The sequence below is a fragment of the Excalfactoria chinensis genome, chromosome 14, assembly GCF_039878825.1.
Source record: "Excalfactoria chinensis isolate bCotChi1 chromosome 14, bCotChi1.hap2, whole genome shotgun sequence".
In the NCBI taxonomy this organism is placed as follows: Eukaryota; Metazoa; Chordata; class Aves; order Galliformes; family Phasianidae; genus Excalfactoria; species Excalfactoria chinensis.
In genome coordinates, this window is record NC_092838.1 from 8789981 (window position 1) to 8809574 (window position 19594).

General features: G+C 50.8%; 1 protein-coding gene across 2 annotated transcripts; it reads right to left on the reverse strand.

Moving 5' to 3' along the window:
- Window positions 1-1069: 1069 nt before the first annotated feature.
- On the reverse strand, window positions 1070-19303 carry FAM234A (family with sequence similarity 234 member A). Of its 2 annotated transcripts, none has more exons than XM_072349440.1 (12): window positions 19223-19303; window positions 14128-14437; window positions 12943-13059; window positions 12460-12642; window positions 8657-8787; window positions 6450-6579; window positions 5849-5987; window positions 5319-5459; window positions 5016-5094; window positions 4439-4591; window positions 3478-3580; window positions 1070-3340 (listed from the first exon to the last, which is right to left on the reverse strand). In XM_072349440.1, exons 2-12 carry the CDS (start codon window positions 14390-14392, stop codon window positions 3129-3131), a joined length of 1653 nt encoding a protein of 550 aa, XP_072205541.1. In that variant the 5' UTR covers window positions 14393-14437; window positions 19223-19303; the 3' UTR covers window positions 1070-3128. The 2 variants fall into 2 exon arrangements, with proteins under 2 accessions (XP_072205541.1, XP_072205542.1); XM_072349441.1 differs by lacking the exon at window positions 19223-19303 and adding an exon at window positions 19073-19170.
- Window positions 19304-19594: the final 291 nt, after the last annotated feature.

Here is a 19594-nt window from a genome sequence, read left to right on the forward strand (position 1 = left end):
GATCTCACGCAGGATTATTCTCTTTCCCAGAGCTGAGCCCCAGCTGTGGGGGATTAATAGCGGCCATTACATAAACATGAGGGGGGCTCGTGCCCTCTGGCACTCGGCCTCGGAGCTGAGCACAACCGCAGGGCAGTCCAGGGTCATCCCCAGCCCATGAAGGACCAAGTGGGGGCAGCCTGCACTGTGACTCCTAAGAAGCTGTGCAGATGTGCAGGATCACAAACCTTCCCTGCTGCAGATGGCAGAAGCCCCATCACGAAGTGGCTGCTCACGGCTCAGCTGGGTGCTGGGGCAGACAGAGGATCCAGGGTGAGGTGCTGGGGAAGCTGCAGGAGCCTCGGTGGTGGGATGGAGCCTGGGAGCTCAGTGCTGGCAGCCACGGGGCGGTGACAGATGGTGCCACGCTCCAGGAGCCACTGTGAGCTGCACGGCTTCCTCTGGCTTGATCCAAATCCAAGCCCTGGAGAGAGATTTTCATGCTGATGGACTGCAGCAGGAATCTGGGGTGTAAAAGCAGGTCAGCGAGTCCCAGGCAGGGGGAAGGGACAGGCCAGCCCAGCTCTGTTACCTAACTGCTTTTGTAGGGTCCAGCATCCACACTGCTGCAGCAGGAGAGCCAGGGGTCTGCAGTGCCAGCCCAGAGGTGCACATTTGCAAAGACCCCCCCCCCACACACAGAGCTGCTGCAAGGGGCCAAGCGGCCCTTTCTTGCCAGCAGCACAGTGCTTCTCTCTGCCAGAAGGGAGGAGCAACCGCTTCAGTATCAGCTCACGCTCTTCCTGAGCACCTCTGGCCTGACACCAGCACAGCCGGCTGGGCTGCCACATCCCAGCTGCTTCCTGGGGTTACAGAGTGCTCAGGGTAAGCACGACCACCAGAACAAAGGGGAGAGGCAGGCACCCACCTCCACGGGGCAAAGCCAAGCTGCAGGCAGGGGAGCATCACCAGGACACCGGATCCCTCCCAAAGGGTTTTCTGCCTTGGTGAAGTCACACGAAGGACTGCCAAAATTCTCCATTCCTGCATAACTTCAGTTAGCAGCAACAACAGAAGCAGGGCCACCATTTACAAACAATGCAAAAGAGGATTTATTGAAACCATTACAGTTAGACCAAGTCCTAGACAGCACAATTTGCAATAAGTTAAAGAACCAAACAGTCTTAGTGTTAAAAAACACACTAATGCGTAACACAGTGATCTAACGCCATCATCACCCATCTGAGTTATTGAATCAAGGCACGAAGTCATTCATGAAATACTGCAGAAAACAATTACACAGGGAAAGAAGCTGGAAAAAGGACTCGTTAAGAAGGCGCTGGTTTGGCACTGATTCATTTAGTCGAGCTGCCACAGGGAACCTCTGGGTCTCCAATGTATTTGGAAACGCAAATGGACAACTTAAAGCCAGAAAAGCCTCCAAGAGCTGAAAACCCAGCATTCCTAAGGGACGTTCAGTGTTACCTACTGGAAAAGTCAGGTCTGAGATGGGAGCTGAGGATGAAGGACAGTGTCATTACAATGAGCATACGGCCCAGGCACGTTGCTCCCACCCACACAATGGCAGTGGGACACAACCTGCAGCACTCGGCCCTGGGTCGCGGTGCAGGCACATCCTTTGGGCAGCCCCAGGGCCACCTGACAGCAGCACCAGGTGCCCACTCCAAGCACTAAACAGAGCGTTCTAAGGGTGCAGACTCCACCATGCCAAGCTGTGTGCTTTCTGCCCACCTTGTTCTCAGCAACCAAATGGACACCAGTGTATGAACAGTGGTTGTGTCAGTGCAGCTGGTGCAGGGACAGCAGATTTCAGGACCATGCAGTTTACTCAACATCTTTTCCAGGCTGTGCACACTGCTTCTGCAGCCTGCACTGGTGCCCACCACAGCATACACCTCCTTGTGAAGGAGCCTCCAAGTGAGACATTGCCTCCACACAGCAACCCACTCTCTGGGGACACCAGGCTGGTCCCTCAGAGCCAACAACCTGGAGCTCCTCACCCAACATCACTTCATCTCAGGGCAAGGAGGCAGCACAGAGCTCCCCATGGAGAGACAGCTCCTGTAGTCTCACCAAGCGGCTCGTGTCTGTCTTGCAACATGCCCAACTCCTGGCAGAGAGGACCATGCTCAGATGGGCACCACAGCAGCTGCAAGGCTGCAGGAGCATTTGCAGGACAGCTGGCATTGCCGCTTGGGAACAGGACTCCCAGGACCAGCAAGCCAAGCTCCCAGAAAAGGTTAAAGTGCAATTCCACTATTAAAAAATGGCCTAGATCCCCCTGCACCTTGAAACCAAGAGGAGAGCTGGTGTCCGTACCTGCAGGGGCCAGTCAGCCTAGGCTCATGGTGGTTTTCATGTCCCCTGTAAACACAATGGGGTGAGGGGAATGTTGGTGCATAAGTCAGGTAGGAGACCAGCTCCCTTTTGGTGTCATCAGTGCTACACAGCCTGGCTGGAAAGGGAGCAGCACAGAAACACACGTAGCCTTGTGACTGCAGGGAGAGGCACATGGGGCTGTTCTCAGAAGAAAAGGTCATTTTCTAAGTAGAATGACACTTCAATCTGCATTCTGCTGGCCCAGGTAAGACCCAGCCCACTCCCAGGGCTGGAGTCTAGCACTACACATACCCGCTACTGAAGCAGGGGCCCAAATTCAGGAGAGGGTAACTGTAAATCAGCCTGCAGCCAAGCACCTCTCCGGCAGCCAGGAGAGCTGACTCAGAAAGGAAACCTAACACCACACACAGAAGCTCCACTTCTCATGAAAGCACCCAAGAAACCATCAGTGCAGGCATCCCCAGCAAGCACACTTTCCTCCATCTACAGGCCGAGCCAGCACAGTTCTGTGGGCACAAAAAGACGGAGGGGAAAGCTCTCATCCCTGAGCTCACGACACTTCAGCGGTGGCCAAGCACTGAAGTCCCATCAGCTCTGACAACGGATGCACTGGCAGCTGCTCCCTCATCCTGGGCATACCCAGGCAGTGGGGGTGCTTCCCTGCCAGCCACGCTTTGGTTTGCGGATCGAGAAAGGCAGCTTCCCATTTGAATCCACGATCTGGGTTTGCTAAGAGCGCTGCTGCAGAGGAGAGGCAGCCTGAAGACTCTCCTGGTCTCCTGGCAGGCTCACACTCTGCTGTGGTACCGCATCCTGTAGAGGCGGTCACGGATGTACTGCTCACTGTCCACAGCCACCTGGCTCAGCCAGATCACCCTGCTCTCAGAGACGTCCTCCTTCAGCTTACGCTTCATCAGAGACACCAGCCCAGGCTCCTCACCGGGTTGAGGCCCCCTCAACAGCACATAGCAGGCGTGACGGCTGCGCTCAAACAGCGTGGCTGTAACAGAGCAGAAGGAACAGTTCAGCATAAGATGTCTGTCATGAGCCCAACCCCACGCACCCAGCAGTCCTGGAGGCAGCAGCAGTTGCTCCTCCTGCACTTCCTTGCTGGAGGGCCGAAGGGGAAGAACTTACCATTGAAGGCAATTATCTGATCTGTGCTGTTGCGGAGCTCCAATAGGACATTAGTGTAGGAAGGATGGAAAAGATACAGCTTCTGTAGAGGAGCTGTTGATATCTGTAACCAACAGGACATGCTCAGAACAGTCATCCCAAATACCACGGTTAGCCATTCCTTCCTGTTCAACTGAGTGCATCCAGTTGGATATCTGTGCATGGCCAACATATCCCATCTGATGCCACCAGCACCAGTGCTGGGATTTTACTGACTGCTTGATGCCTTACTCCCCAGCCCAACCTTCCTGCAAACAACAAGCCTGTCTGCTGTGTGCAGAAGACAGATTTGCCCCAGGGCTGACAGACTCAGCAAGAAAAGCACAGGAAGTTCAGCTGGTGTTCAGGCATCCTCCAGAACATAAACTGTCACTAACACTGCCAGCCGCTGCTCCAGCAGGGCTCGGTCACACAGCTGAGCAACACATCAGGGCTGTCAGTCTGCCTTGGAGCACAGAGAGGATATTAATGTGGCCACAAGACATCACCGCGTGCAGTACTGCTGCAGAGGCCCCAGGTCAAACAGCAGCAGATTCAGAGGCACTAAGCCAGCAGCCTCTCAACTCAAATACAGCAGCACACTGAGGCAAGACTATGGGCAATCCAGTGCCTTTGCTCACCACAGACAAGACCATTTTCTCTATGCAGCCAGACTGAGGATGATGAATGTTGCTGGTGCCAACTGCTGACTGCTAACAGGGACACTGCCATGGCCACTGCGAGGACCCAGTCCAGACAAGACCACATGCCTGCTGCATGCAGACTAGACTGATCAGAGACATGTGGATACCCCACACCCTGCACAGAATGATTCAGTGTTAGTGGAACACACGGATCTGAATGTGAACACTGGAAAAATGGGGCGGCTCCAGACAATTCTGACTCTGAGTGTCAAAAAAAGCAACCATTCAGCAGCACTCACCGTTTCATTTCCTGCTACTTGGTATTCACCCCAGATGAGGAAGGTCGACCGATGATCAGCAGTAGAAAGCGTAGCTGGCTGGGGGCTCTCTGCTCTAGAGTTCAGCTTCAGGTCCCACTGGACTGCTCCAGATCCACCCTCCACAATCATAACCTAGCAGGGAAGAAAGAAAAGGAACACGTATCAAAGAGCTCTATGAGCTGTGAGTAAGAGGTCAAGTCAGCTGCCTCTACCCCACACTGTCTAAAGGAGCAAGTATCTGACGTGTGGGAAGGCAAGGAGACACTTGAAGCTGAGCTTCTACTTGATCACAGAGCTGTGAGACCTGGGGTGGACCACGTTAGAGTGAAGTCACAAGTCTTGCAAGTTATTTCAAGGGGTTCAAAGCTCTGTCATCGGAGTCACTTGCTGAGAATTAAAGTGCCTGGGCTGCCTTCAGTAGCTTCTTAAAAGAGATCCTTTCCCAGCCAAAAGCCTTCTAAAATCAGCTGGAGGCAGCACATCATACCTCGACAAAATGTCTGCTTGAGCTGAGACATGCAGAGAAAAAGGAAGTTTAAAGGAAGAGCTTTCAAACCTTTTTCCTGTTGGGTCCGATCTCACTCTCAAGGACAACATCAAGAACATCAGGTTTGTAGTAACCAAGCAGTGGCTCACTAAGAGAAAGGAATAGAAAGGAGAGATCACAACACAGCCTAACAGCTCGTGCATACCCTGTTCTTTCAGAGCAGCTTCTGTCCTCACAAAAAAAGAAAACCAATAAAAGACTCAGCTGCTACAACGCTGGCCTTTATGTTTCAAACAAGAAAATAGCACCTGCCAGGATCACAGCTGCTGGAAACCTGGGAATGCCACACAGAATCCACACAGGTAACATTACCTCATGACACGGGACACGTTGAGGGTCCACAACGTCTGAAGATTCTGTGCACTGATCAGCACGGCCATCTCTGAGCTCACAACCAGGATGTTCTCCCGTGATCTGCCAGGAATTTTTGCCAGGTAACGAATGTCTCCGGTGCTGAACAGGAACAGAACATGGATTATGCTTCCTAGATTGGGAATGCTGGATCTTGGTGTTCTTTGTTTTGGAAGGGACTCCTTCCAAGTTTTTTTTCCCCTGCACAGTAAGAGTCAGAGACTCATCCTAACAGGCAGGGAAGTCAAGCAGGGCTGGGAGCTGAAGCACCAGGTTTGCAGTAGCCACACACTGGATGAGCTGTCAGTTACACGTCACGCTCCAATCGCACACACATGTAAAACCCCAACCTGCTTCCCCTCCTTTACTGTGAAATCCTGACAAAGCCACCAACACCAGCTCCCTCCCCAAGGTACGGGCAGGCAGGGCAGAACAAAGGCAGGAACACCAGAACCCTCCAACCCACCAGCAGCCATGATCCAATACCAAACCTGAGAGGGATCAGGCGGTGCGTGGTGTGGTCGATGTTCTTCTCCCACTGAGGATCTTGCTCAAGGCCAGGAAGCTTAATTTCCATCCCAGTTGCTGCACTGAAGATATCTTTCAGGGAATATGCGTAGAGAGAGTTGGCTACGCAAAGAAAGAAGGGCAAAAATGAGGGAGAGAAGTTATCCCGTGCTTGCTCTGAGTGCTGTGAGTTTCCCGATCATGTCTGAAGTGGATGTGGTGGATGAGCAATGAACTGCATTTTTAGGGCTTACAGCAAAGAGCTTCAGCAACATTTTGAGACTGAAAGCTGCTTGTGAGCACTTTTAGCATCGTATCCGTTCACAACCCATGAGTTCCACAGGAATCACTTGCTATGCAATGACTGCTTAGAACCTACATTCTTTCAAATGAAATTACTGCAGTATGTAATGAACTTCAGTCTCAGCAAAAATCCCTCCTTCTCCTGACCTCAAATACCTCCCCCACTGCAGGAAACATGACATGGATTTGAGAATGCAAAACACTGTTGCCAGTAACTCTTCAATAATTAACACTTCACATTTACAACCATTCTTTCAGACTCAGTCCTACACCCGACTGTACCTGTATAGAAAAGGAAGTAGTGGGAGGAGCCTGGGCTCAGCATGACATAACGAGCTTCCCCATCCACACTCAGGCTTCCAGTGGAGCCGATCTGTTTGCCATTTTTTCCTGAATGGATGAAGGTCTTAATCTACACGGGGATGGGATTAAAAACAAAAGAGGGGTTAAAGTTGCATCACTCCGAATACAGCGTTCTCACACCGTGTTCTCTCACAGTGCCTGCAGGAAACACAGTGCAGACCAGCCAGCACAGCTGTTTCTGTCCTTGCAGGCCTGCCAAAAACAGGGGGACCCAAGTTCTTGCCACAGAGTAACTGCTACTATTTTTAGTGCCCTAAAATCATCCTCCTAAAGCTGTTGTTGAGTTCACAGAGACTGAAAATAAACGAAGCTGCCAGATTTCTTTATATTCTCTTAGTGCGGGGATCAGAGCAACAGAATCCACACAACACTTCACCCAAGAGAAAAAAGGGTAGAGTCAAGCTGAAACTTAAAAGAGTGGGCAAGAGGTGTGATGTGGGGGAAGCACAGCACACTAAGACTGAGAAACAGCATCTTGTAGGGGTGCTGAGTCAGGCAAGAGCAGGGAGCTTCCCTCCTCCTGGAGCAGGACAAACGGGAGAGCAAAGAAAACCTGCTGCTCTTCAGGCGACTTTGGGGAGCCTGGTAAGTGAAAAAGGGAGAGAGTTTGCTGGGGAGGAGAGCAGCACATTCACCAGCTGTTCCCAGCCTCTCACACGGGAGGAAACACACACCAGCACATACTGAACAGCTTCACCTTTACTGGGAAGCACTGGTGCAGCAGCTGCTCCAGGACAGTAGCAACCAATGCTACTCATTGGTATTCATACAGTCAGGGACAGCACACGGTACCTTACTTAGGGCACAGGCAATGTATCCTGAAAGAACTCCTCCAGGATGTGTTTGTGCTGAAGCATGCAGCAGGTAGGGGCCAGTGAGACTTAGCAGAATCTGCCACCTAAACCCCTGCCACCCAAGCACCCAGAGGCTTCCCCATACACTGCTCAATGCTCTGCTGTTTCAGGAAGCAGGAGTACAACATCACATTCAACTTCAGCCCTTGGCAGCAGCAAAGTTAGGAACCTTAAGGACTGAATCCCCTTTCTGAAGGGACTGCCTTTCCCAGCTGCAGAGCTGCCCTCAAGCTCCCCACAACTTGTGCCATTTCTTACTGCACAGTGCACTTTTACTTGAGTTGAGAGTGCCTGCCAAGTCCCAAGGGAGGGAGGGAAGGGTTTCGTACCAAAACAACCAGAAAGGATAAATAGAAAACAAATCATACAGCAGTTTTGCAGAACAGAGACTACTTTCAAACATGTCCTGGCTGCCTAAGATTAGAAAAACAGAAGTCTTGAGATAACTGGGATAGGAAAAGCAACGAGGAAAGGAAACAGAAATGTAGGAGTTGGAGAGGATAGAATTTCTGATGTCTCTGGCAACAACAATGCCTCGGACAGCTGAACTCAATCTGCTCACAGTGCTCTGGTGTGGGGACACACGGCCCCTCTCCTCCCACGGGCCTTGCAGGAAACTACAACTTCTGCCTGGTTCGAACAGGAAGGGCAGACTGCACGTGCAGGTGATGCACGTCACTCAGTTATGGATGTGGATGGATTGTGATGAAAACATTTTTAGCTACGTCGCTTTTTCCCTTCTAAGGAGTGGGAAAAGCAATACTGGGAAAGAGAAACTGCAACTAACAGCATTTTCACTAAGTGAACCCAAGTCAGAACTAATCAGCACAGTGACAGCAGGAAGAGAACTGAGAAAAGCCAGCAAAGCACAACCACAGAAGGTACCAGGAAGGCCAGTGTTTGTACAGAGGCAGTGGCTGCCAGACACGCTTTGATCCAGGAGCCAAACCTGTCAAGCTTTGTTTGTTTCCACTTTTCTGAGCATGGTCCTAGAAAACTGCAAGCTCATCTTGCCTAGGTGCTCTCCATACACAGCCTTTGAGGAACACAGACTGAAAAGAGAAACTGGTTCCTGCCTGGTTTTCTTCTTAAGCCATAGAACACTTGCATTGATTTGGGAGTATAATTCTGCAGGGTGGGAAAGAATCTTCCCCAAACAGACATCAGAGGCCTCTGGGCACTTCCTCTGCGGACTGCAGGACTGAAACAAACAGCATTCCTGCCATGCCCTGCCCAGATCACAGGGCTTAGCATAACTTCACAGTGACCTACCTTATCTCCTGTAGCAATAAAGATTATCAGGTCCTGAACTCCATCACCATCCACATCTGGAATCACTGACAAGGGAGTCAGCACAGTATAATTAGCTCCAAAGTCATCAGACTGTCTCCACTGAACTTCCCCTAGAAGAGAGTTATTGGGAGACAAAAGCACTTTAGGTTGAAAGGCTTTAAAACACTCTTGTTCCTCAAAGCACTTTGCAGCAGTCACTCATAGACAGCCCATCAGCCTTGCAAGGCAGCCACAATTATGCTCATCATGGGGTATTTCTGCATTTCAAATGAGACCCAGAATCCACAATTCCAGCCCTTACTGGAAAGCAATTCCAGCTGCCTGCATAAAGGCTCAAGTCCATCAGTCAGGCACAAAGAGCAGCTTGCCTTCAGTGCCCCAGGTTAACACATTTTCCTTTGTGTTCACTGCACGGAAAATCCAGCTATCTAAAATCTTCATTCTGTGTTCTTAAATTTGTGCAGGCATTCTAAGACCATAAAGACCATAATTCTGATCGCAGCGTTTATGGCTACTCCCAGCAGCACGTTTTACAGCAACCTGACTCCTGCAGACGCTCCTGGAGCAGTCAGAACTCAGCTTGCACCCTTCCTCTCTCCCTGGTTGGAAGAGCACAGCTCTTCAGACAGTTCTGTCCGTCAGCTGCTTGTCAGTGCAGGTAGCACAGCTTTGCCTTCGCTCAGATGCATTCTGCCCAGGGCTGCTGGAGACCTTCCAGACACTGACACGGGGAATTTGCAGCAGTATTTGCTGAGAGACTGCTGCAGTTCTGTGCTTTTTATATTTTCTTTTCAAGGAAGACTTCGGTGCCTAACTGGGTGCTCTGAGGGGAAACCCTTAACCAGCCCCTCCGAACTGCACCCCATGCAGCCATGCTTGGTTCAGGAATGCAAAGAAACCTCGTTCTTTGCAGGCAGTCACACTGAGGGGGCAAGGAATGACTGCCCCATGTTGCCTGCAGTCAGAGATTGCCTGCCACTGAGCACTCCACAGCTTTTACTGAAATACAGGGGGAAAAAAGAGCAGAACAGCATGGATTTGTTGCAATAACAGCAGATATGAAACAGAAAAATGCCCATAAGGAAATAAGGGGAAGGCAAACAATTTCACCCCTCAAAAACAAACAGAAAGCAAAAAAAACCACAAGCAGGCAAAATTACAGGGAGTTTAAGTTTTAAATAACGATATCAGTATAGCTTCAGTGCAGTCCAAAGCTCCATCAGTAGATCAGGCTGATGAAACTCACATTTTGATGCATAACACTTGATTCTTTGCTGGTCAGACAGTGAAAAGAGTTGCAGAGAAAGGTGTTTCACTCCCTTGAAAATGTCTGATTTAACAACCTCGTGGTAAGTGAGACAGCTTCAAAACAACAGGGCTTAAGGAGCTTACATGGTCTAACACAGCCCCCAGGGAGCACAAACTGTGAATCCAACCCCACCTTGCTCTGTTAATGAGAGATCTGACTGTGATGCTCCCTCACAGTCCAGGATCACAGCAAAAGCACAGCAATGTAAGCCAACAAGACAAGTGCTTAGACAGTAAATGCAGCCTGGGTGAAGGGTTTTGTTTTGGTCTGGAAAGAATAAAATTAGGACGTCAGAACTTCTGTGGCTGAGTTCAGCCCTCACCCCAAGGAACTGCAAAGGGAAGGAGCAGGACTGCTTGCTTCATTCTGGATGAATGCACACCCCAGCACTGTGCTTTCCCAGAGTGTAGCAGCCTGCAGCTCGCATATGGCCTGAGATGAAGGCAGGCCTCTTGCACCGAGCACTGTCAGACCTCCCTGCCATGTCCTTGCCTGCTTGTTTACTGAACACCTTTGAGTTCCCAGCCCTCTGCAAACAGCAGATATGCAGAAAGACGAAAGAACCACAGAGCAATGAAGAACTGTGACAGGAAACAACTATTGTTTGTGAAGTTGTGAGTGATAAGCAGAAAAACAGACTTACTTCTCCTTGTCACAACATTCTCCTGGCTGAGGAGCCTTGGTTTATTTCATGGTTTCTTCCACTGAAGAGATGTCACCAGACCCACTCCCAGGGCTCATACACAGGTAAAGGCAGAAGGTGCCACCATACACCCACCCCTGTTCTTCTTATGGGTGCTGCTTTCAGCCATGGGAGAGGCAGAATACCCAACTACACAGACCTTTGGTTTGGAGCAGCTAATTTTAAATTCCCATTTCCAAATTGCTTGTTTTACCTTCACAAACAGGAATGTTAAGTGTCCCACACAAACAGAAGTACACAAATACCTATGCCTTCCTTCTTGTTTGCTCATGACACTTATGCTGGCAACAAAGCAAGCAAGATATAATACAATTTGAACTGACAGAAGGGCACTAGCTTTATTAAACCCACATCAGTCACTCTTGAGATAATCTGCCTACCTCTCCTTCAACCTTCCTAAAGGCAGAGATTGAAGGCAGAGGTCCCTGGAATCTCACCAACCCATCACGATGATGAATCATTAACAGCTAATGACTGATCTGGCTACTGGTTTTAGTATGTGATGAAATCAGACTTTGCCACTTGAAATACACTTAACATGATATTTTATTCCGACCTGTCCTCCTAACCCATAGCAAAAGCCAACTGCATGAAGAAGCTGCTTTTGACCTTCTTAAGGCCACAGCAAAAAGGTACCAAGTATGTCAACTGTTGGAGTATTCATTTTTGTATCAGAAGCAATTTTTCACCTCTTGCTTTCAATTTATCTGCAGAATGTTTTCCTACCTGGTTCCTCCCGCAACTTGTGGCTTAGCCCAGCTGTCTCTCTACATACATGTGCTACTTCTTTATGGCTGATTTCAGTTACAAGGCTTTGGCTCAGCAGCCACCTTTCTATGCTTTGACCTAAAAGCAACTACTTCATTAACGTCTATAAATAACCTGTGCTAAAGCCTGTTGATGAGGAAAATGGTGCTAATTATCTCAGTTACTGCAGAAGCTTTCCAGCTGACTGCGTGTGCATATGCTGTTCCAGCTACATTGGAAATTAAAAGCTTGATAGCTTTTTCCTCAGATCTCTTAGAGCTTTATTTCTTGCAATTTCCCTCTCCCAGTATTTGAAAAATAGGGCACAAGGGGTGCAGTATCATATACAGAGGACAGGACCCTAGGCATGCTTCCAAGAGAGAGCATGCCTTTGAAACTGTGACCCCCAGAATGGAAATGGATCTCAGTCTTCCTCAGAGAGGAAAGTTCAAGGCACAACAGACTTTTTCCTACAGAAGTACGGGCATTCTTTATCCTCCCCTCAACTTTAGGCAAGATGATGAAGAATCTCTTCATCTAGAGGTGCAGAAATGAAGAAGGCTTCCCGGAGAAATCAGCCAAAATTCCAGGCTACAGACCAGTGAGTACTTCTCCTTTGTTCTCCCCTGATGACTTTCGAATCTCCAGTCCCTGTGACTCCCATGCTTGTTGCCACTGCAGACACTCCAAGTACTTGTTCACAAATGACTGAGAAACAGCACTGGTTTGTGTCCAGCCCCCAAGAGCATCAAGGAACATTCACAACTGTGGGCTGCTTCTCCTGTTTTAAAAGTTGTTCTCAAAATACAGCAGCTGGCACAACAGAGTCCAGCCCTTGGAACAGAGGACAAGCAGTTCTCAAAGGCCCAGCCAATGACTCTGGCGAGGTTTTTAAGATGACAAACACTCCATGTACATCATCCATGTCACCTCATGATATCACATCAGTGTTCCCAAGGTGTGACAGCCACCAGGTGAGGAATGAAAGTAGCGCTGTTCCCTGTTATTCTGCCTGCCACTCACCTGTCTGCTGGTCAACTGCAGTCAGTGACACCGGTTGCCCCACCAGAAGGCAGCCTGGGGCCCCTCCAAGCTGCTGGATGCCACACTGTATCCATTCCACCTCTGTGGCAGCAGGTCTCTCCCAGAGCACTCCGCCATTGGTGCCGGACACAGCAGTGATGAAGGCACATGGAGAAGGCAGACCTGCGGGAGAGATGCATCAAAGCGGGTGTGAGCCCTGCCCACATCTGCTACACTGCACCACCAGAGCGCTGTGCTTGCCCCATGCCTCCCCCCACCCTGTTTTCTCTCCCAGAACCACTGTCTTTCCCCTTATCTCCACTTCAGTGCTTCACATTTAATGACACAGAGGAGAATTGACATTATGGGCATTACTCCAACACCAGCACCCACCTCAGGACATCAGCCACAGCAGCCCCATTAATCCCAACTAAAAGAAGGAACAGCCCTTGCTACAAGGCCTTCTGTTTCAGAATCAGCTACCTTCATCCAAACAGGAGCTGTTGAAGCTGCTGCTGCCATTGCTGGCTTTGAAAGCAAAGATGACATCTTGCACTTTGTCCTTGTTCACATCTTCTATAACAAGAAACCGGTAAGCCACTGTAAAAGAGACCCAAAGTCAGGCACTGGTGAGGACTGTCTCAGCCATCAGCTCAGCTGGCTGCAGCAAAGCACACATTCCCAGAGACCCACTCACTGCCTCCAGCTCTGACTGTGCAACATCAGGACAAATTGGCTTTTGTAATAACAAAACAACACACAAAAAAAAGGCATCTACATGAGCACTAAGCACTGAAGTCAGTGCCAAAGGATTATTTGTTTTCATTTGTCATCCCCGGGAGGATTTGTCTCTTTTTATAGCCAGGCATCCAGAATTTGAACTATGTCTAACAAAAAACAACTCTGGTCTCGGGGTGGGGTTGCTAATCCCAAAATATGGGGGAGGGAGGGAAACCAAAACAGTCCCAAATATATAATCTTTCTCACTTTCAGCTAAAAGCAGACATATATATCTCAAAGTAGCAGAACTTTGCATTTAGGCATCAAAGCATAAGGTTCAGTCCCGGCTGGGGAGAACTATCTCTGCAGTTACAGCTCAACCAGCACACAATCACCACACACAAGATTAAAGGAAAGCACTGACAGAAGTGGATGCTGAGTCACCAAGGAGCAGCTCCCAGGTTAAAGAGCTGATGAAAACAACTATAACTTTGCACAGCTAATAAAATAACAAGATGCAATTACTCTCCTCCCTTTGTCAGCTACAGAGAAGAGCTGGAAAGTCATGCTGATAGAGAAAGGATGCCTAATGGTCCCCAAACCGAAGCTCAAACTTCATGGGAGCACTTCACAGACCAAACTGCAGCAGAGATTTATTCCTAGGCACCCTTCCCCATTATTTGCCAAGTAAGACTGGTCTGTGAGCTCATTAGTGCTTCAGAGCAGCATTTAATTTCTCTATTAGATCCTGTAAACACCTCCTGGAAGGCCACTCCAATTATGATGGGCCATTGCCTATCCAGGTCAGGCGTTCACAGCCCTCACTCCCAAGAGCAGCACCCCTGCAGGCCCAGCTCCAGATCAGCCTTAGGTCAAGTTCAGCAATTCCAATTCATCACACATAAGGGAACAGGACCCAAGGTAATTATTCTGCTACAGCAAGCTCACCTGCACTGTCATAGTTTCGGAGCCACGTTCTCTCTGAAACAGGCCTCTCTGGGCAAGGAATGATGAAGGAGAAGGCAAACACAATGATGAGACACAAGAATAATGAGACGAAGAAGGCAGCAGTGCGCCAGCGGGACAGCCGAGACAGCTGCGACGACGGCTTGATGATAATTCTCCTCTCAACAGAGTTCTCATGATTCTCTTGAGCTTTCACATCCTCTGTCTTCAGAGGGTGGATCTCAGCTTCTGAGTCTTTGTTATCCATTGCAGCTCACTCATAGGTATATTCAGACACCCTTCTTCTCTTCACCTGCAACAGCGGGAAGAAGAGTTAAAGCAGATTTCGGAACATAGCAAGAAATGACCGAGTGTTCTGTCACTACCTGATATTCATGCTGGAGACATCTAACAGAGGTGACAGGTCACTGTGCTGTCACACAGCTGGATGCCAAGCACCTCGGACACTGGAGATCTACACACAGCAGCGGGGGGAGATGGGGACACACAGAAACAGCACCACTTATTCTTTACAGGAGGCAATGAGCTCTGCTAGACCCAGAGCAAGGACAAAGCAGGCTATGGGTTCTATGCTGAATGGTTTGGCTGCTCCTGCAGATCCTCCTGGTGAACACCAAAAGCTCCCTTTGCTGAAAAGCCTTCTGCCACCTCCTGCATATGGCAGCCTGACACCAGGTGGGACAGGTGAAAGGAAACACTTGTGGCTCTCATTTCCCAGCACAGAGATGTGCCCTAGTGTAACAAGCACCTGAGCTTCCCCAGGAGAAACAAACGCCAACATACTCTGCTGCGTAGGAGTAGAACAAAGCTATTGAGCACCATCCCCAGTGAGTGCTGCAGCCCAGCCCTACAGCAGGCAGGAGAGCAAACACTTTCCTCTTTGTAGGTAAATGAATGCATACATCAGACTAAAACTGGACAAATTTGGTTTCATCACAGTGGAAGAAGAGCTAACGTTAGCATTACCCACAACAATAACAACTTCATAGATAGTTTTCAGGCCTCTCTCAGGCAGTGCTTCCTTAATAACAAAAATAGCAGAGGAAAGAAAGAACATCACATTCCAGCAGCCTTGGAAAAAGCTGCACAACCGTGTCATAAGAAGCTCTATCTGAGCAAATAAACATGACAGCCCAGCCAACTTTCCATGACTGCGCTGCCACAGCCGTGTGCCCAAATTGCCCACCTCGACAATTGACTTCCCCAGCAGAAAAGAACTTCAAGTCAGCACTGGTGTGAGCACAGAGCCCTCAGCTCCAATAAGGAGGGGCTCATTGCTGTAGGGCTGCAGAGATCCCAGGAGGAAATGGAGCAGCAAGGAGTGACTCCAGGAACAGCCCTCACCAGGGCAGCTCACACAGGCATCCGGGGGTAGAGACAGCAGGATGGAGCACAGAGAAGGAGCAAAGGAGTGGGGAAAAGCAGCTCAGCACAGCAGGAGGGCAGATGGCTGGGTCAGACCCCCCACCCAACTGCTTTGTGCACTGGGCTTTCAGGGCTGTAGCTATGAAGCACTTGTATCTAAGCACTCTGGCATTTATTCTGCTACAGCACATCAAGTACAAGATCTCGCTCCAGGCAATTGAATCCAGGCTGCAAAACACCATGCAAATTCAATGAAATCAATAATGTAGAAGCTGTATCCTCCTCCATAGCCCTCATTCCAAAGACCTCATCTGCCCTTCCCAGCACCTGAGAGAACTCCTTGAGGCTGTCAGATCCCAACCTGCTGCAGCACACAGTGGGCACCCGGCAGTGGCAGGACGAGTGGGGAAGGAAAGAAAGAGCAGTGGGTTTGGCCGTGGCAGCAGTGAGCAGAGCATTGCTTTGCTGGCACCACGGGGAGCCGGCCCATCAGTGGGGTCAAGGTACGAGGCCACAGCCACGGGCTGAGCAAATGATTTACTGGAATGGAGCAACAGCAGCTTCTGCCATTGTGGTGCTGGTGAAGAGGGAAGGAGTAGGTGAGCTGATCTCCCTGTACTGAGCTGGGAGCAGCAGCTCTCCCTCCTCAGCACTGCGGTGATGCTGCTGGGTCACAGCTTGAATGCAGCCCCTGAGAACAGTGCTGCCCATGAGGCAGGAAGCCAGAAAACTGCTAGGGCACAGCAGAGTGCTTCTAACACCTGTGACTCTTCCTGCAAACAGCGTGCGATTAAACCAGGCTGCTTCTCTGCCCAGACCCAAATGGACACCATCTTAACGCTGCTCTGAAGGCACACTTCTGTGAGGCGTCACAAGCCACACCACTGTCATCCAGACTGGGATGAGAACAAGAAAAAAAAGGTAGTAATTATACTGCCAGCCCCAGCAATTCCCCTTCTATTGCAGCAGCGACCCCAGGAGCCGCTGATTACAAAGAGCTCTCCGTGCCTTTAAAGCAGTTCCTTTCTCTCTTCTTTCAGGATCTGAGCACTGCCCTTCACTCCCCTGCCAGAGCATATGGAGGGCCAGAACAATGACCACAAGGGTTCAAACAATGCAGGAAATCCCACTGCACGCAGTGCCAAAGTACGTGCTGGCAGCACATGAAACAGCCTGATCTGTGAGCAACAAAGCAGTCTGGTAATCAGTTTAATTGGAGACGAGCAGAAAACGATAGTGTGCGTTTCAGATGACTTTTCTGTCCTCTAGCAGCAGACATTTTGTCTCCCATTGGTAAAGGGCACAAAATACTTCCCTGGGGGGTTTTGATGCACCCAAAAGCTTGCAACAAAATACACAGCAATGTGCTGCTGCAGCATTAACGCTGCTGCATGTGCTGGGTCTGGTGGCCAGCATCAGCTCTGCTCAGGTCCAGGACGCCTCACCTGATGCTGCATGAAAAGGACTTCCTAGGAAAGGAAATAATTACAAACTTTGCACAACGTAGCTGATAATTACAAATAATTACAAGCAGCAGCAGGGAGGCACTCTCTGAGCTCTGAAGGCTGCTTGCTCCTGCAGCACAGCAAGGGCAGCTGTCCCCACTCCAAGCAGAGGAACCAAACAAACCCCTTTCCTATCCCACAGAACGATGCTGCCTCCAGGACAAACAGGGCTCCCCAGTGTAACTCACCTCCATGGGGCACTGACTCTCCTCCTCTACAGCATAGCTTTGCAGATTTGATCTGCATTAAACCAGTGCAACTTGTGCAGCAACTTGTGCCGAGCTGCAGCCAAACCAAAGGGACAAATCATCACTACCAATCAGCTCGTGCAGAGAACTGCACAAAGGCAGCTGTATGGTAAATGGAGACAGAAGCCATTTAAGTGCCTTGGTGTGATGGAAGGTTTAACTCATTTTCCACCCATAAAATGCCCAAGCAGAGCCCTAAATGAAGCAATCTCACAAGATAGTGCTTCTTCCTGGAAATTTTCTAGCAATACACCATACCCAGCTTTGACACTCAGTGTGTTCACATCTTTCAACAGAGTGATGGGGTCAGACTGCAACTGGTCCTTTTAGGAACACAGATACAGTGTCTGCTTTGGGGGTTGGTTTGTTTGTTTCCAACACCCTACAAGCTCGTGTCAGCCAAATAGCTGAAACCCCACCCTGTAATCCCTGATGACAAAACAGCTCCCAAACGTTGCCCTGCATTAAGATGCAACATCCCCATTGTGGCTGCCTCCTTCAAGCTGACTGCGGTGTGATGTGTGCAGCTCTGCAGCGAGCTGGGCAGTCACCTGCTGCTACACAATGTCAGTGCATCGTTTTTTGGGTCCCTTCTGTGCAGTCCTACTTACATTAGCATCCAACCAAGAGGAACTAACACTTCAGATTTCCCCTGACTGAGATGTTTCCTCTCTGGATACACTCAGACTGCACTCTGAAGCCTACAGTCCTGCGGGGTCATCTGCAGCCCGTATCTCTTCCTTGACAAAGCCACAGCTCTGGCATGCACACAGAGCTGCCACAAACTGACCGCCCCCTTCTGGCTCTGGGGGCACCTCCTGTGATCCTTATGGCCTTTGTAAGGATGCCGTCTGCAACCCAGAGTTGGAAGGGATCTCTGAAAGCCATCTAGTCCGACTCCCCTGCAATGCACAGGGACAGCACAGCTAAGTCAGCCTGCTCAGGGCCTGATCCAGCCTTGCCCTGAAAGCCTCCAGGGATGAGGCATCAACCTGCTCCAGTGCCTCACCAACCTCACCGTGAAAGCCTTGGTCCTTATATCCAACAGAAATCCACCCTCTCTGATGAAAAGCAGTACCAACACTGCAAAGCTACGTGGAACCGATTACGGGTTACGTCAGTGATAATAACCAAGCAACAGAAACACAAGCAGTTTATCAGCACCCGGGGATCAAAGCCACCCACCCTCACCCACTGCTGCACATCCCTTGCGAGCCATGCGAGCCTGTGGGGTCAGCCCCATCCCACTGCAGCCATAGGCTTCCCAGCCTGCGTCAGAGCCTCAGTGACACCCCTGAGCTGCCAGAGATTTCAGAGATTAGGGGAGACTGCCAGGCATGGAAGCTGTTCAGAACACGCTGCAGCCATTTGGGGGAACGCTTATAGAAAAGGCAAAAAGGAAGGGCAGCTTTTAAGAGTGTTTAAGCTGACAGCTCACTCTGCAGACCAGATTTCCACATAACGCACAGCTCTCACACTCCCTGCCGCCCATCGGTGCCCTCACGCCGCTGATAAGCAATGAACGAGGCGGCGTGAAGCGATGGACTTCTTGCACCTGCTGCTGCCACCATCAGCTGCTGCCAGGAGGGACCTGGTTCTTCCCTCAGAACTGATCCCATTTTGCTTTCCCTCTGTCTTGCAGCGCACACGGAGGGAATCCCCGGGATACAGCGGGGATACAGCGGGGATACAGCGGGGATGCCGCGGCTCCCGGGCCACACAGCTCCGACACTGCGCTGCTTCCTCCCGCTAAGCACAAGCTTGGCACCACGGCCTGCACCGGGCCGGAGCGGCGGCCCCACAACCCACCGGGCGGGCGACGGCAACCCCCGTAGGCGTTGTGTTCCGCCACGCCGCTACGGAACGCCGAGCGGGCCGGCGGGCGGCGGCACTGGTTCCCCAGCACGCCGTTCCCCAGCACGGCCCGCAGGCCCCGCGCCCGCCGCGCTCCGCACTCACCGCGTCGCCGTCACTTCCGCCTCCATCCCCTGCACGGCGCCTGACGGAAGTGACGTCAGAGGGCGGAAAGCACGCTCGCGGAAGCGGAAGAAGAGGCGGAGGCGCGGGGCGAGCAACAGTCACGTGGCTTTAATGCGAGCACAGCGCGGCCTGCGGCGCAGTCGATACAGGCACCGCCCGGGGTACGCGGCTACGGGCACCGCGGCGCCGCCCGCCTCCCTGCTGACAAACCCCGGGTTCGGGACGATTCCCCTCTCGCCCGGCGCAGCCGCTGCTCCCCCCGGAGCCGTTCTGCAGCTCTAAGTCAGAAAAACCCACCGAGGAAGCTGCTTCCTGACCGCAGTGCGCAGTAAATAGGCACTGAACGGCGCT